We start from the raw sequence: 24,449 nt of genomic DNA on the forward strand, positions 1-24,449 counted from the left end.
TTCTCACTCGATGTTATCGCTGGGCTGTTTTGCGATCATAGCGTGATAAGAAATTTAATAGTTTCAATTTTGTAACATTTAAAATCTATGTTTATTACATAGCAATACCATTTAGTAATGTGACCCAAACATTTATTTGGTAATTATATCAATATTTTTTTAGTTATTAAAAATAAAATTATAGACTTCATTACTGTCAATACTGATTGTTAAATTTGAAAGAAAACATTCCCTGAGTGCAAAAACAATTTGTTAGTCATTTAACTCACTACTGACAGATAAGGGAGTTTTTGAAAACAAAGTAATAAAACGATTAGCACTTTGTTGTCGTCGTTCACAGTGGGGGACTGACAGAGTCTATTACTTTTGTGAGAGAAAATAAACAAAGCTTTACTACCCTAAAGTTGAAAGATAATACAACCCTGTGAAATTTAACAAATCTGATGTGAATAAGTGAAAGTTGAAATTATTTATAAATTGTGCATATGTCACACTTCTTTTATATTGCAAATTTGTGAGCTGCGAGTTGTAACACAAAGTTTTTCCTGTAATCGCTCATTATCCAAATATATACTATAATACATTATAATTTATAATTAATTTTGTTCATAACCAATACCTTTAATCAAGAATGTCAGAATCATTTGTTTGGAAGTATTTCGTTAAGGATTTGAAACAAGAATTTGCTAACCTGTAATGAATGTAAAACACAGATAAAGTGTAAAGGTTTTTCAACAAGCGGCCTTATCAGACACATGCGTAACAAGTATAATATTGACAAATTATCTGTCACTAGTACTAAGTGCACAGCCAAGGAAACTGGAGAACTAGTAGTAAGCAACTAGCCTCTCAACAAACCTTGCCATAGCTTTTTATTAAGAAAGAAACGTGTGAAGAAATAGTAACAAAACTTGCGACTTTAGATGGCATCTCTATCAACTCTATTACAAAAACTGAGTTCATCAGAAAATCATTGACAGACAGAGGATACACTTTACCAAAAATCCATCACATGTAATGGATCTCATCCATTTGCATTACAAACAAATTAAACAACGATTATATTCTGAAATTGATAGCCAAATAAATGCAGAATCAAGGTTTAGTTTATCCTTGGATGAATATACTTCACTGAATAATCGTCGATATTTAAATATAAACATACACAAAAGTGACGAAACATTTTGGAACTTAGGAATGGTGAAGATTTCCAATGTTCTACCTGCAGAAACTGCTGTCCAAGTAATCAAAGAAAAGCTAAAGGAATTTCACAGGTGTTTAGAAAAACACGTGGTGGCTTGTGTTACTGATGGCACAGCTATAATGGTGAAATTTGGAAGGTTAATTGAATGTGAGCATCAGTTATGTTATGCACATGGAATTCATTTAGTGGTATTTGATGTTTTGTACCAAAGGTCAACCATTTCAATAGGAGTCCCTCTTTCTGAAGAAATTCAAACTGAAGAGGAAGAGTGCAATGACGATATAGAGGAAGGTGAAGAAGACTTCACTTATAGTATTGATCTTGAAAGTGTTTTGTGTGAGCGTTTGGCTGAAGGTTTTTTTGATATAGATATTTCATTTGAATTGCACGACACACTAGATAATGAAATCGTCTGTTCTCAAATCATTAGTAAGGTTAGAAAAATAGCAAAATTTTTTCGCAAATCACCTGTAAAGAATAACATCTTACAAAAATACGTTGAACAGGAACATGGAAAAAATTTGCACTTATTTCTGGATTCCAAAGCTTGATGGAATAGCCTTTTAGCCATGTTAGAGCATGATTTATTAAAATAAGATAATTCATATTGAAAGCAATTATTGACTGTAATAAAGATATGGAAAATTTTGATCTTGACAAACAAGAAGTTGTCATAATTCATGACATTGTGGCATCGCTGCAGCCATTAAAAGCTGGAGCAGAAAAGCTTGGCAACAGAGGATTGACTTTACTTTCATCGGAAGGTATTTTTTCTTTTATTGTAAATGAGTTAAATCAACTAAACACACCTTTTTCAAGAAGACTAAAGAAGTTGTTCATTTGATGCATAGCAGAGAGAAGAAATGTGAAACTGACTGGCCTCATATAATACCTCAACAGTGGAAAGAATTATGGAAAAGTTTCAATTTTCCTAAGTGAAAAAAGTTTGCCAGCCTTACCAACGAAGACTATGTTAATTTTATTAGCAAAACAGATGTTAGATTGTCTTTTCTGGAGTATCTGCTGATTCTACCTCCAGTGATACACATGATGTGCCAGATGTTGCAAGTTCATTTGCAATGACTTTAACTGAAAAGCTTGATGCTGCAATTAAAGCAGCCAAGGTAGACAGATCAAGAAAAGTAGACAGCAAAAGCAGTACTGGAACACATCTTGAGAATGAAATAGAAATCTCTGAGGCTACAGGTGAAAAAAAACACATCTGTCTTCTTTTAAATGCGTTAAAAACAATTCCACCCACATCAATTGAATCAGAAAGGGCATTCTTGGCAGCAGGACTTTTTATTACTAAATTAAGAACCAGACTGAGTGATCGGAGTATCGACCATCTTTGTTTTTTAAAATCTCATTATAAAAATTTACAGTAAAATTTGTATAATGTTTTATTTAATTAAAGAAAATTATTTTCTAAGTTAGAAGTTTGTTCAAAGTTCAGTTTTTTTCTTTAAATTTTTAACTTTTAATTTTTCTTTAAATTTTAATTCTCAGGCATTTTATGTTGTAAGTAGTTTCCAACAAACTTTAACAAATTTTTCCTATTTGCGAAAATTTCTACATAATTCAAAGGTATTTTTAATACATATTTTACACAGCATTATTAATACGATTTTGGAGGTTGCAGAATGCTTAAATTACTTTAAAAAATGAAAAATAATTATATCATTCAATTTCAAAGTATTTTTTATATTTTAAAAATAATTAATTATATCTTGGGATCGTGGGAAACAGTTCACTTTTATCCCGGAATCCCAGGATAAGCAAAAGACAGGAAATGAGAAACCCTAGTCGCTATCATTACAAATTTGGGCTTGGAGTGCTAGTGGCAAAATACAGCCAAACTTCTCAAAAACTTGGCAAATATGTATTTCATAACAAAGTGGGATCCAAGTATGGAATGGTTGGTGTTACAGAAACCAATTCCTTCTTACAATACAAAGTGGATGGTGGAAATAACATGCCTTTGACTCGGTTGACTAGATATTTGCACTTGGCCAAAGAATACCGAGTGCTGCAAACTGCTGATTTAAGAAGGAAAAGTTCCTCATTGGGTGGAAGGATATAAGAATGCCCTGCATATCAGAACTGTAATAGCCTAGTTTTTGTACCTGGAGGGTTAAAAAGCTCTAGAAGGAATGATGTAAGGCAAGTCACCAAATTTATGATACACAGAAAATAAGATGCTGTTGAGAGATCTATATATATGCAGATCAAAAAAAGGAGATCTTTGCAGATCTTTGCATCTTTCTCCCCCTCTTTAGTAAATGAAATAGTTGGGAAAATAGCCAACAGTGATTGTCCAGAAACTATCAGACCTTTCCCTAGGCAGTAGAATATCAATGTATCTGAAGAGGAGGTATCTATTCTCTTCAGGTAGAAACATTCTACCTGAAGAGGACGGTTATATACAGTTGAAAGTATTTGCAAAATAAATTTTGTTATGTATACAGCTGACCCTTGATAATCCGACAGGTATGGGACCAAAGGAGTGTCGGATTACCAAAAGTGTCCTGATTATCGAAAGTGATTACATATTTGGCATTGTTTTGCTAGCAGTAACCTACAATATTCCTACATTTTACGAGTAAAATGCTGCCTAGGTTAATATGGAAATGAAACACCCATTTCGTTTAACTAAAACATGTTTATTAAAAGAAATATGGAAGCCAATAAATGTACATACAGTATGTATAGGCATAAATAATACAGTACGTACAGAACTGTTCACGGAAAACACAAGAAATGTGTGTCATTGTGTAAGAATTGGGTGGGGAGATTCATGTCGCGACATCCTGTGCAAGCAGACACATAACGGGACGGGGACTATGGTGACTTTGATGGGAGGTGCGTCGGACTACTGAGCATGTCAGATTATCAAGGGTCAGCTGTATTGTGAATAATAGTTGACTGAGAAATTTCAATAACTTTAAATTCAATTTAAATATGAAGTTCAACATATACAGGGGTCGCTCTGGAAAATTTTAAAATATTGCCACAATTTTGCCAGTTTTAGATTTTTTTTCACCACTTCATATTGTTTATTGCCTCCAATTTTACTTACTAATTAATGCAGGTGCTGGTAGCCTTATCAGTTTGTCATCTGGAAAGCAAAAGTAACATTTTAAACTGTCACTTAAAAGGAGAGGGTCAGAAGTTCAGGTCTCCGATTGGAAGGAAACATGGTGAGCATGTAGCCGTAAACACAAACAGCTTCTCATCCAAATAATAGGACCCACTTTTCCAAAAAAGTGGATGGACCCACTCTTCCAAAAAAGTGGATGGACCCACTCAAACATTTCCAAAAAAGTGGCCTCTGAAAATTTTGTTCTTAGCTTATAAGAATTTGGAAGTTTCATGTCCAGGAGTGGCAATAGCTGATAGTCAATGTAGGTTTGAACCTTTGGAATTTTAGTTTAGTTTTTTGTGTGTGACATTATTTTATTATTACATCATTTATTCTTCACATTTAAAGCTTATAAAACAAGAAATTAAAAATTGTGACATCATTTTTTGCTTATGGAAAACAAGCTTCTCTAGATTTAACTCTTAACGTTGTTAAATAAAATTTTCTTCATATTTATTTTCAGATATGGTGGTATTATCATATTTGAAGCATAACAAACAAGCACATGAGGATATTGTCCATAACATTAACAATTAAAAACATAAAATGCTGCAACTATGCTACCCTATTTTCATATTGCTTGTCTTTTTCATCCATGTGCAGTAATATCTGTAGCTTATTTGCTTGTGAGGACATAGTATGTAAAATGTGTGAAAATAAATATGAATCAATAAAAGACTTATTTAACAATGTTAGAGTTAAATCTCTTGTTTGTTTTCACTAAACAGGAAATGAAGTCACAGTTTTTAATCTCTTGTTTTATAATCTTTAAATGTGAGGAATAATAATAGTAATAGTAATGATAATGATGCAGTAAAATAAGAAAGTTATACATTAAAAAATCTAAACTAAAACTCTGAAGGTCCAAACCTACATTGTCTATGTTCATACCTAGGGTCTTATTCACTCAGTTATCGCTGATCTGGAATGTGGAACTTTCAAAGACAACCTAAACACTAAATTTTCAGAGGCCCAATTTTTTGAAGCGATTGAGAAGTGAGTGCTATTATTTGATCAAGGAGCTGTGCTTAAGGCTACGTGCTCACCGAGTTTTGTTCAAATCGGAGACCCGAATAACAATAGCAATCATTTTTGAATAATTTTTTAATGAATAATTTTGAATAACACATTTGATCACAATGTTTAAACAGTATTTCACAGGTTCTATCATGTGAAAAATTTTGTTTAGTCTACTGAAAAAAGATCAAACTGGGAAAAAGTCATCTCAAAAAAATTCCCCAAAATTTCTGTCAGTCGATAAAAAATCCCCACTCTGGAAACACTGGGCGGCATTTCACAAAACTTCCTTCGTCTTTCAACGTCACTTCCGACTTTTCTGCCCGAACTTGCCATGTGATATCATAAAATTGCTAGGCATATTGTGCACAGGACTCCCATTGTACGGAACTTGACATTTTGCTGCTTTTCCCGAAGTGTGGTTCAGTTTTACGCTAAATATTTTTAATATTTTTTAATATTTTTTTCTAAATATTGAAACAAGCAGACTAGTTTTTATTGCCACTTTAATAAAAAATATTGCCAAGTAACGATTATGGCACTATGCAGTATACCCTGTATATATATGTTAGTTAATTTTGTAATTATGTTTTCATAAAATCTATACATAAATAATAGAGGTAATTAAGAGTTTGATATGATTTGGTTTTAATAGTAAATGCATTAGGTTCATAATTACTGAGCAGTGATTGTTGCTATATCTTCATCTCATTCAATGAGTGATCCAAAACATTGCACTGCTATTATTTCTGATAATATAGTTGGTAAACTTTAATAATGTGTTTTAGATAAAATTTTTAATAATATTACACTGATTTAAAATAGAAAGGTTTCATGCTAAGCCATGTAGAAAATAGGTCATATTTTATAGGTGATATAAAGCAGAAAAATGTAGGTGAACTGGAAGTAGGGCAATTACTTTAAGTGAAATATCTTGCAATTTGAATAATTATTCTGTTCTAATTTCTGAACTAAAATGACTCATTTTGTGTTCTTATATTGATAATTAAATATTTCTGTATAAGAATTGTTTTATAAAGTGTTTATAAAAAAAAAAAACTCAAAGTTTTTCAAAATATTGACTGTAATTGAGTAGTAGTTAATTCATAATTACATACTGTATATTTTATAATAAAATTTTTAATATGTAAAATAATGGTTAACAATATTCTTGTATTTAAAAGATGGCAAAAACTTTTATTTACATAAGTAGGAGACATTTTGTTTTAATTATCCTTTGAAGTTAATATATAGTATATGTAAAAAATACAGTATATTTAAGTATCTTGTGACTTGAATGATTTTTCAACTTGCATGTAGGTCTAAGCCTTTCAAATCAATTAAGTGTTTATGTCAAGAATATGTACTGTGTACAATAGAGAATATTAACTATTTTCAAATGTTTTATATTTATCAGCTTTTAATAGTATGAATGTCAAATTAGATCGTTTAGGATATTACAGATATTTTAGAGAGATAATATTTAATACATTTATTATTGTTATCAAAAATTTGAACTTTATTTAGAATTCATCTAAAACCACTTTTCCAGACTTTGTTTTTATCATTATAGTATTTTTGGGTTTGCAAAACCCATCTTCAGGGACATTAACAGTCAAAATAAACTTTCAAGCAAATACAACAGAATATAACAACATACAGTATTTGTTTAACACACACACAAACACCAAAAAAAAAAAAAAAAACATAAAAGTTTGGAGAAGAGTAGGATAGTTCTTTTTTTCTCAGCTTATGGTATGTGTTAAATTGGTATGCTGTAACTTTATGACAGATTTCTTGATTTCTTTTACGGTACGATTTTTAATGAATAAGTGTTTTTTTCTATTTTGAACTGTTAATTTCACTAAATATAGAGAATATAGACTGAGTGCTAAAGGTATGGGATTGCTTAAATTAAACACACTAAATACTTTTTCCTAAATAGTCTATGCTGAAATGGGTGTGTATTTCATATGCTGTATAATATGGTAAACTTTGGCTGTATTCAAATGTGACTATATTTTTGACTTAGTTTAAATATTTGAGGTTCTCCTAAATTCCTCAAATTAGTCGTCTCCACACACCGGGATGAGATAAAAAAAATAACCTTACGTTAAACCTTGTAACTGGAGTGGTTATGTTATATGATAGCTAACGTTTTTGAGGTCCCTTCTGGGCTCTTCTTCAGACTTTTGTATAAATAAAAGCCTCAAATATTGGAGGTTCTCCTAAATATTTGAGGTTTGATGTTCAAAATTAATTTGAAGCATAAAAACACAATTTACAAAATTAATAGCACAAAATTATGCACAGAATTCACAATACCAGCAGCATGTTAAAGAATATAAGTATATAATACACATCTCAAAGCCCGATAAGTTAATATAATAATCCAACAATCACCTAAATATTCGGGCTATAATCAAATACAGGTATACCTCACCTTACGTTGATAATTGGTTCCAGGAGAGGCGACGTAAGTCGAATTTACTTGTGTAGTTTCGACTTACGTCGTAACTACACAAGTAAATTCGACTTACGTCGCCGCTCCTGGAAAAACTACGGTGGAAAATGCCAATAATGAGCACTTAAAGACTGCTAAATAAGACAACAACACAGAAACACAGATGCTTTCATGTTTCGTTCTCTGGGATTTATGATGATTATATTAACATTTACTGTAAATGTACATATTTTAATATGATTTTATGTGCTTTTAATGCTTTTCGAGTGATATTATGACTTCAATATTTGTGGCAGACGGATGTAAAGTCGAATAAAATGACTTAAACTTGATTTTTCTTTGTTCATATACTTTTTTGACAAACGACGTATAATTGAGAATGACGTAACTCGAGGTATATCTGTAATTAATACAAATAAATTTGGTACTAGAGGTAAGCGTTAGGCACCATCTCTTAACTAAATTAATAATTATAATTTTAATAATTTAATAAATAATTTAGAACCTTCTGGAAGAAAATAACTGACCCGGGACGAGGTATGAACCTGCAGCCTCCGCTTGTCATGCGGTGCACTACCAATTGTGCCACCTAGACCCCATGCCAACCTTCACTTCCAAAAGTATTTAAACTATGAATCCTTGCCCTGGATCAGTTGTTTTATTCCAGAAAGTTCTAAATTATTTATTAAATTATTAAAATTATAATTATTAATTTAGTTAAGAGATGGCACCTACGCTTACCTCTAGTACCAAATTTATTTGTATTAATTATTTGATTATAGCCACATTATTGCCTGAATATTTAGGCGATTGTTGGTTTAGAATATAAGTATGATGCATTCAAACATAATTATGTCACTGTATTGGTCCAATACACATAAGTGTTTGGGGTGTCCCTCTATTGGAATGAAGCCAGGCTAGTACATTTGATTTTTGAGAAAAAATTTCAAATAATTGAGGTTATAGAAATATATAAAGCTAAACTAAATGGAAATTGCATCAACAATGATTACATCTCCTTAGCCCAGGCTTGGCTATATTGGCAATACTGGCTATATATCCATAATTCATAATCTAACTTATATTAAATTATTAACACACAAAACATTTTATATGTCTAAATCCAAAAATAAAGGCTTTAGCATCAATTTCAAGGATGAAGAACAATTATCTTATGCATGAAAATCTTTATACCAACAATGACAGTTGATAAATTTTAAAAATTTTCGTAAATTCTCATTTATTCTTGTATTTTATTTTTTTACAGAGTTTGTTATTTTGTATCACATTGTGTACACTTGTGCATTATTTATGTATTTGTGCATTTTCAAATAATTTTAAAATGTTCCTTTCTTTGCATTCCATTTTGGAGCACATTAACGTGAAGAAGATCTCTTATACAGATCAAAAACATTTGTATTTTATCTGCATTAAAACTATACTGGAATTTCTTTTATAAGGTTCATCAGTTTGTGTTTTTTCTGATATACTTTATTCCAGTCTTAAAGTGTTTTTGAACTAAATAAATAACTACTGTCATTGAGTAAGTAGATGAACAAATAATTAGTGTGAATATGTACTGATATTAATAGATATGTTTAATATAGATTCCATATAAAGTTTCTATTATTGGAATTTAGATTTATGTAATATAATTCAAAAATCTAAAGAAATAATTATTAAATCCAGAGTCTAGTCATGCGATTAACCCCAGAGCAATGGCAACCTAGGCTAGCTGAATGTTGGGTGATGGCCAAAATCAGTAGAAGTATTTACAGCATATTATATATACATGCTAGTTCAGAAGCAGATCAAACTTCAAAGTTTAATGATTTAATGAAGGTGTATTGGAGTCATGCAAGGTAGCACTTTTGGATTTCATGCACAGCAAAAGCCCAGATTTGGCAAATTACAGTAATGATTTGATAGAGCTAGCTAACCTTGTCTGCTATGAATCTTTTTTCGCTTTTAATGGCCGTCAATACAAACAAAAAAGGGGAGTCCCAATGGGAAGTCCTATGTCAGGATTGTTGTGTGAACTTGTATTGAGAAGGTTAGAAAAGAGTGTTATTTGTGGCTTCATGAATGACATTATGTATTTTAAAAGATACGTGGACGATGTCCTTGTAATATGGAAAAATGACCGGAAAATCGAGGAATTTATTAATAGAATCAACAACAACGATGACGGCCTCATGCTAAAGATTGAACAGACGTGTTCCTCACGGATACATTTTTTAGACATTGACATCGAATTCAAGGAAGGACATTTGATCACTAAAGTGTACGTAAAACCAACGCATAGCCCTTTGTACATTCCATTGCATTCGAATGATCCTTACCAATACAAAATAGCTGCTTTCCGTGCCCTTGTTCGCAGGGCTTTTCTCTACTGCAGTAGTGTGGTTGATAGACAAAAAGAAATCTACAGGATATCGCATATCGCTAGAACTCTAGGGTACAGGGCGGATATGGTAACCACACTAATCAAAAACTACAAGAATAACAAAACAAAAGCTCAAGGAGGGATTTCCGCAAATTCACAAAGTTCACGTATGACAGAAAGAAAGAAGCTATCATGAAGGAAATCTCAGCCCGCAAAAATACCAAGTTAATTTTCAAGAGGGCTCCCAACTTGTACAAATTATTAAGGAACGACAAAGACCGTATTGATAAAGAAAGAATGGCTGGAGTGTACAAAATTCCTTATGAAAACCAAGAACTAGGCATTAATAAAAACTACATTGGAGTTACTAATAGAAGCTTAGGGATTAGATTGAGGGAGCACAAATACAACATCAGCAAAAGATCTAACGCCACAATTCTATCTCAGATGGCGCAGGTTGAAGGCTCGGTAGTCAAGTGGGGTGAAGCAGACATCATTAAACCTGTACACTCACCAACTTTAGCGTTTTGCGCCGAAAAAATTGAAATATTTAAGAGCAGATTACATAATGCCTGCATTAATGCCAGGGATGCTGAAGGGTTGCCTTCGGCATGGAAATATTTAATTAAGAGGTTTGATAGCTCTTAATTTAATGCCTTGATTTTGTTATCACTGCATATCTTGTATTTGTCAGAATTTCGTATAATTTATTGATAAATGCACTTCTTGCATTTATTAGAGTTTCATGTAGTTTATTAATATTTATTTATTTAACCTATACATATTTTTTATATATTTCTGTTATTTATATTTAATTTTTACTTTCTTATATGTATATTTTATCCGTTATTTTATTTATTTGTATTTAAATTTTTTGTTCTATTATGTGTTTGCATTCGAATATGTTTAACCTGATGATGGCCAACAGATTTGGCTGAAAACGTTTGTTAGTTATTAAATTTTCTCAGCAACTTAAGGTGTTTGGTTGTTTGTGATTTAATTTTGCTGAGTGAGTTCACTTCAATGCTAGAGCCCCCACTAGAATTCTAGAGAACAAATTACACCGCATATTAGCTGGACATCTAGAAGATTATGCTTTAACAGTGAAGAACTCCAGAGAGCTGGTCGACGCGTTGAAACATACACAGCTAACAGAGAGCGCTCACCTCACGGTGCTTGATTTTCAGGCTCTGTATCCATCCATCAAACTCCAACCTTGCTTTTGCGCCCTCAGGGACATCTTGCTGGCCAAATATAGTCTTCCGGCACACCGCAAGCATGTACTGGAACTCACACACCTAATGTGCTACAATTCGCTGTTTAGGTTCGGCAATACCACATATCTACAAAAAAGAGGGGTACCCATGGGGAGCCCAATTTCGGGCGACCTATGTGAGTTGGTTATACGGCAGTTAGAGAGGGATGTCGTTCCCATGTTTACACCTGACATTATTTTGTATCGTAGGTACGTGGATGACGTGATTATCATATGGAAGGGCGAGCCGAAGGTCGATGATTTTTTGCACATCGTAAATAACAACCCGTTTGGTCTAACGCTCAAGCTTGATCAAATATTGGACACCAGAGTGCATTTTTTAGACATCTCCATTCAGCTCGATATAAACAATATTGAGACGCGGGTGTACTACAAACCCGGCTACCTACCTATGTACATACCCGCTGGGTCTGAGGATCCGTACCCTTATAAAATTGCGGCATTCAGGGCGTTAGTAAATAGGGCATTCACCCATAATACTAAAAGGGAAGACACGATCGCAGAGCTAAAACACATTGAAGACATTGCCAATAGCCATGGATACAGAAGTAGCCTTATCCGCAGTTTAGCTCGTAATTGTTGTAATACAAACACAGCGCATCACACCTCCGCAGGGCGGAGTGAGTCTAACTCGAGCCCCGACCAGCACACGGTTGTACTATACAACAAAGACCTCCATTCCTTGTACAGGGAAATAGCGCTAAGGAAGGGCACCAAGTTAGCGTACACGAGAACGCCATCTATCTATTCGCTTCTCAGAAACGCCAAGGACAAACTGAGCATTTTAAGGGCACCGGGCGTTTATAGTATCCCGTTAAGAGACCACAGGTTCCAAAGGGACCTAGTATATATTGGTTCTACCAAGAGATCCCTCCAAAAAAGGGTTTCTGAGCATAAGAATGACGTTGCCAAAAAAAGGCACACCACCGCCCTGTCGACGTACGCCACGGACCTCGATGTTAGAGCGGACTTCGATAATGCCACCCTCATTAAGAAGTCGTTCAAAACGGACCACATTAGGGCATTGGAGACCCTGGAGATTTACAGAGCTACCAAATTGGGGAAATGCATTAATTACAAAGACAGCAACGTTTTATCGTACGCGTGGCGATACATCTCGGAGGTCAATCCACGATGGTAGACATGGTTTTATTTCTTGCATTGATATTTTGCGACGTTACGATAGTAGACTCAGGTCTATTAAATCAATCTTATGTTTTGCATCGTCATCGCACGCTGGAGATGTTCGATTTCTTGAACTTCAAAAGAGTTCTATTCTCATGACATTCCATTAACGAACCTGAAGAAGATCTCGATGGAGATTCGAAAACGTTAGTTTTTTCTGTTAATTTTCGTCGTTTGTACCGGAAATTTAAAGGTTGAAGTTGCTGGATTAAAATAATATTTATTAAATAAATATAATTTTATATAACGATATATTAAATTATGGTATATACATTATAAAATTTTTGTATCACATTAGCACATTTTTTTTTATTCAGTTTGTGGTTGATGAAAATATATGTTTATTACTTTAAAAAAATGTACTTTTTATATAATATAAACATGTATAATATTATATGTTTTTTAAAATTTATTTGTTATATAATAAATACACAATGGCATGTCTAATCTGTATTCTTATATTTGTTTACAATGATATAATTTTTATACTGAAAAGATTTAATCATTTTTTTATACTTTGTACTAAATTGTTATTAAAATACTAAAAAGTTACTAAATATTATCCAATATTTAATGAAACTTTCCATTTAAAAACAATAAAATTTGAATTCTTCAAAGAATTTTTGCTTTTTATATGTAAATGGTTTTAAACTTTGAATTTTTTTTCTTAAAAATAAATATAATTGTTTGGATGTAAATTTTAATTTATTTCATTTTCTGTTTAAATGTACAAAGTAAATATTATGCATTTGTAATTAAAATTATTTTGTATATTTATCAAATAGTTTTAAAAAGGATATTGTTTTAGTTTTATATATTAAAAAAAAACACACAATTTTGTTACAGTATAATAAATAAGATTGGTCTGATAATCTTGTAAATATTAATCACACAATTAAACAATATATTTGAAATAATTTTAAGAGTAAAAGTTTTCAAACAAACATATTTCTAATTATATTGAACTATTAAAAACCTTAAATGCACTGGTGTCCAAAATTAAGTGAACAAACACAAAATTTAGAATTTGTTACTAAATACTTTAATAAAATTTATGAACTTTGGTGCACACACAGTTTTCAGTGAGTAATCAATCTAGCCCTATGGAATACCAAATGACAAGAAAAATATGAAATTGCAAATTATAGTGAATATAAACAAACATGAGGTAGTTGATCTCCAAAAAATAAGGGTTCAGTAGGGATTATGATCACATTTAACTGCTATACAACTCTCACAACAAGTTTTTATGCTGAATTCCAGGTTGTGGAGATTGTCTTGTGACAATAAATCTCATTTCTCAAAAAGAGTGATTAGTTTAGAGGAATAAATTTCTAAAAAACCCAGGACAAAATATATTTTAAAACATATTGTAAAAAATACAAATAATAAAGACTTCAATATTTTTATTTGTCTAAGTTTTTATTCAAGTCTATCTTGCAAACAAAGCGTTAATTACAGATATGTCGTACTAACCTTGTATAGCTTTGCAGTTACTATTTAAAAACGTGTTTGATCTACTTCTTCGACCCACTTCAGAAAAACTTATAAAATGCCTGAGGAAGACCCTAGAACAAGGTTACCACGACGTATAAGTTTTTATTTTTTGTATTTGTTACAATGTGTTTTAAAAATTTAGGGAAAGGTTCTGGAGGTGATAATGAGATCCAATGAATCTTCCTAGGGCAGGGATGGCAAACCTGTGGCACGCATGCCCAAAGTGGCACGTATAGAGAAATCATCTGGCACGTAACATATCATACGATTTCAATTGATCATCTGTCTTTTTCAATCATCCTTTTTTAATAAGCTTTTTGTACATTTATTCTAATTAAAGCATATTCATTTAATTTCTTTAAATATCGTTATTCGAAGTCTAAAACTTTGGCACACACAAACTTCTTTAAAGCTAAGTGTACTTACAATATGGCACGCAGGCTCAGGAAGGTTCACCACCCCTGTCCTAGGGCATCCCAAACATGCTCTATTGGATTCAAGTCAGGAGATCTGGCTGGCCAATCTATCCTTTGAATATCTCCACTCTTGAGAAGTTCATTAACCAACCCTGCTAGTGTGGATGAGCATTATTGTCCATAAAAATAAATTGGGGGCTAATTACACCTCTGAAAAATCATACATAGTGCTTAAGGCTATATTTGATCAGTCAGGGTGCTTCCCTCAAACACAGAGAGGTGTACAACTGTTCAAAATGATGCCTGTCCAGACCATGGGACCTCCTCCCCAAAATCATCTCTCTCACATGTTAGTGGGTGGGAGTGGGTTCTAGGTTCTCTGCAGTTGAGAAATTGTTGAGAATCAGTGTCTGGACTGAATCTCAACTTTTCACCGAAGAGAACAAACATGGGCCCATTGATCATGGGTCAGGACTGATGTTGATGACATCGATTCGAGTGGTCTTTCTGTGAGAAGGTATAAGAGGGATACATACCACTAGCCATCTTGCATAAAATCACCCTCCTAAAGCCTTCAATAAAGAGTTGATCTTGAAGCAGCTGTTCCAGAGGTAGCTGAGAGTTCATTGGAGAGCTAAGTAAGTAGCTGTCATCTCTCTATGTTATTTAGCAGTTGCAACTAGATAGTCATCTTTCTGGGTTGTGATAAATCTTTTTCAGCTCTCTTCTGGTAATGGCATCAGTTTTTTGGAATTGCTTCCAGGGCTGACAGAACACATTTTCTGCTAACATTAAGCCATTTTTCAACTTTATTCTGGATTTGGCCTGCTTTCATCCTTTCTTTGGCTTTCCATGAGAAATCACTTAATAAACAATAATGTGAAGCCATTATGTTAGAATTTATTCAAAATGTATGAAATTTTAAAAGAATAACAGATGTATGATGTATCAACAGCAAATGCTTATCAACAATGATTAAAAATTTGCATGTATCCAGGCCAGGTGTGCAATATCAAATAGTTGTGATAAATGAATTTATAAGATGAATTTACATACACATGCTAATTTTGGTCTTCTTAGCTGAAATAATTTTAGAGTACTGTTCAAAAAAAGCATTTGTTTACTTAATTTTGACACCAGTGTAATTTAAATTTGAAAAATTTATAATGTCTTTCAAACTAGTTTTTTTCTTTATTTGAGAATGCTTTTAATCAAACTTAATGTAACTTAAACACAACTTACAACTTATTACAAGAACTTAACTCTTGTAATGTAATAAATTTAATAAATATGGATTTGAAATTGTGTAACTATATCTCTAACACTTGTAGAAAAGGGTATACACAACCTTTAATTAGAACTTCTTAAATTTAATCATATATATGAGGGTAATCCCAAAAGTAAGGTCTCCTATTTTTTTAAAATACAAAGAAACATTTATTTTCAATAATGTTCATATCATTTTAAAGCTTGAACATTTATCTATTTTTCTACCTAATTGCCATTTCATCGATGCATTTTTGTAGATGCTGTGGCAATTTTTGTATGCCCATGTCATACCAGCTCGCCGCCATGTCATGTTAAACCGATTGAAATTCATTGCCAATTGATGGAAGTGTATGGCGAGTAGTGCATAGATGTCAAAAACATCCTCAAGTGGTGTAGGGAGTTTGCAGCTGATTGTACTGAAATTCACGACGAAGAAAGAAGCAGGAGACAGTCAAGAAGGTTGAGCAAACCATGCATGAAGATCGGCAAATCACTCTGGATGATCTCTGCATTTTGGTTCTTGGGGTTTCCCCAAAGCACTATTCATAGAATTTTAATGGGAAAGTTGTAATATCAGAAGGTGTGCACAAGATGGGTCCTGTGACATGGCGGCGAGGTGGTATGACATGGGCATACAAAAATTGCCACAGTGCCTACAAAAATGCATCGATTGAAATGGCAAGTAGGTAGAAAAATAGATAAATGTTCAAGCTTTAAAATGATATGAACATTATTGAAAATAAACGTTTCTTTGTATTTTTTAAAAAATAGGAGACCTTACTTTTGGGATTATCCGCATAGTAACAAGCTATGGAAATTTAATCTATTAAAATAATATTTGTAATGATTAATTATTGCAAATATTAATCATTTCATGTTTTTAAATACTAAATTGAAAGAAAAAATTATTTTTTTCTTTTTACGTATTCAAAAGATGTTAAGAGTTAATGAGGATTTTTAATCCCCTAAATCTTTACAACTATTACAGTTTTTATTACATAATATTAATGCTATTGAATATACATTGCCAGTGCCACTTAAATATTGTATGCCTACTTTAAATGAATATTCATATTTATTGCAATATTTGTTTTTTATTTTTTGTTTAGATTTTGTCGAGAACAAGTCCCCTATAAACCACCTGAAGATACAGAGAATCAAATTAAAATTATAAGTCAAGATATTTTTGGGAAAGTAGATGTTGAATGGAAAGATATTTCACTTGAAGATTCGTATTTAAAGTATAAAGTATGTATAAATACTAATAAGTTGATTAAGTAAAGAAACATGATGAATTTGTCTGATTTTAGTAGTATTTTTTGCTATTAAATAAGCGTTAAGAGATGGCAACATTTTCTTCTCTGATGATAAATTAGTTTAATTAGGGAACGTTCATAAACCACATAGCCTAATATTTTATAAGTTTTGACCTCCTCCCCATCTTGTTGGACCCAAACATGGGCACTGTGAGGAGGGTGCAAGGAGGTGCACTTACAGCTTCTAGCTCAAACAAAAAATGTAGTAAACAGAGAAAAAAGAATATAATATAATAGAAACTTTATTTTATTCAAAAATACATGAAGCAATCTTTCTCAGCTTGCAGTTTTGTTAATTTAGTGTAACTAATACAACGGTAATTAATTTCAATCACTTTGTTTAATGAATTGTTCTATTGTGTACGAATGCATATCCCTTGCCAGTGCCATTTAAATCAATAAATCTTGCTGATGTCACTGTCTCCAAATATTTTTATTTATTTTGTTTTAAGTGTCAGATAGAAGAGTGAAAGCTTTTTTTCAGCCTTCTCTGACAAATATAGAAACAGACAATAAAACAGATTAGTTACAAATAACAATTAGGTTAGTTTGAAGTTCAGTGACTAACAGTTTTTTTTTCTATTTAAATGTTGCCAGTTCTTTTAACTCAGAATTAACATTATACTGCTGTAATTGTTCACAACACAATGTATAAAATAATCAAATGTAAAAAGTGTTTTGGAATTGTTTGGCTAAATTTCCAGGCTTTATAGAGGAGGAAAATGTGAATAAAAAGTCAAGGGCATGGTCATATTTAGACATTTATCATTAAGGAGGTGAGGCTGATTTTGCCAATTGATATCTATGGCTGATACTGATAGTTCATTACCAGTACCAGCTAAAACTCTTCATTGCTTGCCTTCCATCAACAGATGAGTTTGCTTGTATGGTGTCTCACAGATGACACTGTTTTTTCTAAAATTGTAAAAAAAATGGACATTGAATCAAAAACTATAATTATATTTTCAGTTTCTGCATTTTGTCTACTATCTAACAATATATAAAATACTTGTGGATTGAAAAAAAATGAGTTTTGTTTGTGTTTATTTTTTTGTAATTTGATCCATAAAAGCAAACCATTACATATCAAATTTCAACTTGCTATAAATTATCACAAATTATACAAATTAACAGTGTGTGTGTTAAATTTCACAGGAAGGTGTTATCTTTCAAGGTCAGGGTAGTGAAAGCTTTGTTTATTCTCCTGTGAAAATAATAGACCTGGTCCATCTCCCACTGAAAAGGTCAATAAACTGCTAATTGTTTTATTACTTTGTTTACAAGAACTCCTTTCTTAATTAGAAGTGGGTCAAATGACAAAGTGATTGTTTTACTGTAGTCAGGAGAATATTTACTTTAATATTGGACAACTAGTGTTGCTAGGAGTGAATTCTGTACTTTAATTTTAATTTTTTTTGTGAGATAGTCAGGCATTTTCAAAAATCAGATACCTAACTCGAAAATACACATACTTGAAATATTACAGAAAACATCAAAATTTGTGGCTGATTGTTTAAAGAGGAATGTTTTCTATATGAGAATATGAACCAATTGAAAAACTAAGTGGATCGTCAAAAATTTTGCAATTTACAGCATGTCAAATGTGCAAACTAAAAGCTCAATAACTTAAAAAAAACCTTAATAAATTTTTTGAATAAAGGTATGGGTCAAAATTACTGAATGTTATTTCTATGTAATAAACAAAAATTTTAATTGTTGTAAAATTGGAAGTATTAAATTTTTTATCATCCTCTGATCATGAGAAAGCCATGTGACAACATCTGAGCACAAAAATCACATTGTCAAAAATAAAGGCAATGACCCATTTGAAATGAATTGGAATTGGTCCAGACATTACGGAAGAGAAAATAATATAAAGATATAGTATTATTGTAAAGCTATAATTATTCTAAATTGTTATTTTATTGAATTATGATGATTATGTGTGACAGTTGAAATGTACAGTGTCCTCACATTATGATAGAATTAACTGCATGGGGTTAATGAAATATTTTTTCTTAAAATTTTAGTGCACATTGGAAAATATATGTATCACATTCTCTTAGACTTGGAGAGTCAGGAAGGTATTGATTTTTTCAGATTTTTTCAAAATTTCACAAAAATCAACTTTGTCCTACCTCCAAGACAACCTTCTTAACCCTCCCATAATCTCCCCATTCCTCATGCCTCTTCTTAATACTTCTGTATTATAAGTTATTTCTTAATTCTGAAAAAATATATTATTATGCTTTTTAGAAGACTATTCTGACTATTCAACATAAGTTGCCAGCATTGGAGGAGCAAAATGCTCCTCAATCCCCAGTAACTTTGTCCACCTTGAGGGCATTTTTTTTAATTTGAAGGTTAATTAATGACAGCAAAACCACCTTTAAGATGCAGTAAAAGTTTATTTTTCTAATGTTTTCAGTCTTCTTAATTGACCTTCTTCAAGAAAGAATCAATTTATATTTAAAAAGAACAGAAGCCATAACATATTTGTAGAATACATTATGAGTTTATTATGCTGTGATTAATACTAGCACAATTACCAAAGAGCTTAGTTAGCAAGTTATTAAGCATCAAAGTGTAATGATGTTTCCATGTCTTAAATCTAACTATGTAATATGTCAATAATTGAATTTGTTTACTAATCACAATTTCTTTAGTTAAAAAATGAGCTTTTTAATAATTCCTTTTAATTGAACTTAATTTAATTAATCCAGCCAAGAAAACTTTTGCAGCTATAATCAATGACTTAAAGAAACAAGGACATTTTTACTAGTCACCATTGATAGAAGAGCAGCATAATACCAGATATGAAGAACAAGTTATTTCTAGAATTGATGAGGATCATAGTACAAGACAAATACCTGGAACGATAGGTGCCACTCATTTTAGTGTAGGCACTTGCATCATGCAATTTTCTTCCACAAGTACAATTTTGTCAGTGATGTCTGCGAAGGGATATTATTCCTTGCTTTCTTAGGAATGTGTTTTTTACAGATTGATATTCACTCTAAATGCAATTGTGAATTTTTACAACAATAATGTATGGGCTCCAGGAAAATCCTCATGCTATATTGCAGGGGTGGCCAAGCTCCTTGATAGTCCGAGCCATTTTTCAAAATTTGAAATTTTTCGCGAGCCGCAATTAGATATGTATTTAAAAGGCATGCAAAAAAGGTATTAAAAAATTTTCTTACAGAAATTATATTTATTGTAAACATATAAATAAAAGTACAAAATATGTGTATTGAATTTAAATATTAAAAATTAAACACATTTATTTTACTTTTCTTGATAATTCTTTAAAATTTGGTGAATAATTGGTGACAGCACTTCTCAATAATTCTTTGAGATGCTGGTTAGTTAATACTGATCGGTGTTTGGATTTCACGAATTTTAAAGTGGAATAAAATGATTCACATAAGTACGTTGTTCCGAATATTGAAATAATTCGACAAGCAGCCTTTTTTAATTCAGGATACTTCGATTCTGGTACAAATTTCCAAAATTCAGTAATCGACGTCGACTTATATTTTAATTGTAGAGCTTGATCTTCTTGCATCTCTATTAATTCTAATTTTCCAGATGCTTTTTGGGTCATGATTATATTGGAAATGGAAAACTCACCTTGAATTATGTTAATTTCAAATGGATTCAGAAAAAAATCAAGAGACGATTTAAAATATTTCAAGTCTTGAAATCTATTTTGGAATTCCGTCAATATTCTTCTAGCTTTTTTATATACTCGTTGAGTTTTTCTTGTTTAATATTGGAACAAATTTTTTTAATTCGAGGAAAATGACAAAAAGTTTTATTTTTAATGTCTTTTTGAAAAAGTTGTAATTTAGTTTGAAAACTAAATATACACTGTGAGAGGTCAGATATTATTTTATCTTTCCCCTGCAATTTTAAATTGAGTGTTTGCAAATGTTCCATGACATCAGTCAAAAACATTAAGTCTTGTAACCACTCGTCATAGTCTAATTCTGAATAGGTTATTTCCTTTTCTTTTAGAAATGCAGTTATCGGATCAAACAAATCTACGAAACGATTTAATACGTTGTAGCTAGACAACCATCTAACAATGCAAAAGAAATTAATGTCATTTGGAAGTTCTTCGTCCTTTAATTCTTCAAGGAAATTTTTGAATTGTCGATGATTTTTTGCATTGGTGCGAATGTAATTCACAATGTGTAACACTGTTTTCATAACATCAGGATATTTTAAATATTTTGTAACGAGATGTTCTCGGTGAATTATGCAGTGAATCGGTATGAATTGTGGAATTTGAGAATCATCTCTTAAAAGCCCAATAAGACCGATTTTTTTACTTAGCATTGCCGGAGCTCCATCAGTTGCAATGCTTACAAGTTTATTAAGAGGCACATCAAAAGTTTTCATTATGGAATCTAATTCATTTTTAATATCGACACCACGGGTTGACTCTTGAAGTGCCACTAAATCTAATAATTCTTCTTTAACAACGAAGTCAGGTGAAACAAAACGTATGAAAACTGCCAATTGCGGAAGATCTGTGATATCTGTCGATTCGTCAAGGGCTAAGCTGAATGCAATACAGTTCTTCAAATCATTTTTTAAATTATATTCAAGAGATGTATTAATTGCAGTTATGCGTCGTTCGGTTGTGTGTCTCGAGATGGGAATTTGCGAAACAACTTTGTGCAATGCTGCATTATTTGGATCTAAAACTTTAAGTACATCTTCCAAGTTTTTTTAATAAACTCCCCCTCTCCATACGGGCGTTTTGCACGAGCAATATTCCAGGCAATAACAAAACTGGCTTCAGCCACATTATTAGCTTGATTGCTGACAGGTCATCAAAACTGACTGTTGTTTATTTAAATTTGATTTTAAAGAAGCAAGTTTATCTGATCTTAATTTGGAATTTGGTGGATACTGATTAGAAAACTGAGGATGATTGGTTTCATAATGTTGACGTAAATTGCTAGCTTTATAATTTTTGACCGTAGAATTACAAATAACACATAATGCTTTTCCGTTATTGTCAATAAAAAAGAAATTCTCTTCCCACTCATTATTAAAACTTCTATTTTCTTGCTCGTATTTTCTTTTTTTATTTTCGTTCTCTGTCGTCATACTTTTAAAAGAACTGGAAATAAATAAATAAATTTAGAAAATACAAGATTCATGTTATTAAAACAATAACAACACGTGTTGCATACTACGAAACAAATTTAGTTAACTTACTAAAAATTCCAGATTACAAATTATATCCGTAGCAAGAGTGATACAAATTGTTTCCTCCAGAGCACAATGTCAACTGTCTTTTGCAATGAAAGTTTACAAATTCAAAATCGGTCTGGAGTCAATCGATTACGGACGATTACGCCACTGTTTATGTTCGTTCGCGCAGTTTTCGATGAGTCATATCATTCTTAACTTGGACGGAAATGAAATTTGTTACAACGTTGCACTTAGTCTTTCATATTTGTTGTCAGTATTTACCCTTCTATGATCGCCCGGCTTCTGTGAGAAGCCCTTTGGTGGTTTTTGTTGGCATTTTCTCTGAAATTTTCCAAAAATTTCAAAAAATTTAAGTTCTCCAATTTTTTCGAACTGCGAAAAATGCAATAAATAACGTTTTTATTGCGCGCCGCGTTTACTCAGAAAAAAACTTCCAAAAAGTGCCGGCTTCTAACAAGCTTCCACGCGACTATGCGCGGTAGCAAAAAATCGGAAAAAAACGAAGGGAACTCGGGTACATTTATCAAGAGCCGCAAATAATCCTTCAAAGAGCTGCATGTGGCTCGCGAGCCGCAGGTTGGCCCCCTGGCTATATTGTCTTGTATTGATATCAGCAAAAGTTTAGTTGGAACATTTGGACTGAAATAATTGGCTGATTTTTCTGCTTTTAAACTCACAGGCTAAAGTTATAGACATTTCTTGGATAGAACTAGGTATTATGTTAGAGGATGTTTCACTGAATATTTGACATCAAATGTTCTTACATGATGGTGGTCCAGCACATCTTGATAATGAGTATCTGAACAGATGGAATGAAAGAGGAGGACCAGTAACTTGGCCTGGACATGTTCCTGATTTAAATCCTTTGGATGTTTTCTTATAGGAATATTAAAATCTATGGCTGTATGCTGCTCCAATTGTCAATGCACAAGTTGTAAGAGAGCAGATCGTTGAAAGCTAGAAACAATTCATAATATATCTAGTAAATTTGAACATATTCAAAACTCAATGGTAAGCATGAGTAGATGTTTATAGGGAATTTTGAGCAATCACTGTGATGTTCACAAACTTGAATTTATTAATCAATTTTTTGAAAAATCTTCTTTATATCTAAAAAATAGGCACTAATTTAAAAATTAGCTGTTTAATGAAGGAATTGTGATTGGTAAACAAATTCAGTTACTTATATATCATATAGACTTAAAAAATGAAAATGACATCACTACACTTTGATCAAAGTGCAGTGATGTTGGGACTTCTTGTGGACATTAAAAGAATGATCTCCCATCCCAAATTATCATCAGAAATGCAATAAAGCATTATAAAACTACTTGTAAGGAAGATGGCATTAATTAACAAGACCGATTATTAGAATGAATAAAGTGTTAATGAGTAAGTACAGTATGTAAATAGGGTCAAGTAAGCATGTCACCCCAACTACACTACAGGAAGGAGAGGAATTGAAGAATCAAAAGTGGTGATGCAAAAGATAGAGTGAAATTGACAAAAGGCTTTCCAGTTCCATTGACAACAGAGTTTCTTGGTGATGGTTAGATGAATTAGTAAGATTCATTGTGCTTTTTCGATATTTTTTTCATATTTTGCTTGTTGGTTTTTGTGGAGATCATTTAACAGATAACAACTTTAGCAAAGACGGCAGAAAAAATAGAAATTTACAAGAGTAGACTCGAGAATAAATGCATTAACGCCAGGGACGCTGAGGGATTACCATCAGCTTGGAAGTTTGCAATTAAGAGACTTACAAATGGCTCATGATTTGCGATGTGTTTCGTATTTGGAGAACCTTAATATTTTATTATCTGTTAAATGATTTTAGCGTGTACTAATAACTTTAATATTGTTATGTGTTTGTTAGTTTACATTTGTGTATTTTTTGCGCTTTAATTCTAATTTTAATTAGTTGCTTCGTTGTCGGTTTTTTTGAATTTAAATATTTTGTGTTCCATTCTTTGGAATTATTTTGTTCGTCAGTTTAAACCTGAAGATGATCTATGGAATAGATCGAAAACGTTAGTTTTCTTAAT

The 24,449-nt window shown here is 32.0% G+C and overlaps 1 protein-coding gene across 1 annotated transcript in view; it reads left to right on the plus strand.

Moving 5' to 3' along the window:
• The window catches only part of mRpL50 (mitochondrial ribosomal protein L50), a 57,693-nt gene that overhangs the window by 20,874 nt on the left and 12,370 nt on the right, over positions 1-24,449 (plus strand). The window contains exon 3 of the mRNA XM_067276208.1: positions 16,966-17,104. Within this exon, the coding sequence (XP_067132309.1) occupies positions 16,966-17,104 (139 nt within the window). The remainder of the gene's footprint in view (positions 1-16,965; positions 17,105-24,449) is intronic.

Source organism: Centruroides vittatus, unplaced genomic scaffold, assembly GCF_030686945.1.
Source record: "Centruroides vittatus isolate TY-2023 unplaced genomic scaffold, ASM3068694v2 contig_680, whole genome shotgun sequence".
NCBI lineage: Eukaryota > Metazoa > Arthropoda > Arachnida > Scorpiones > Buthidae > Centruroides > Centruroides vittatus.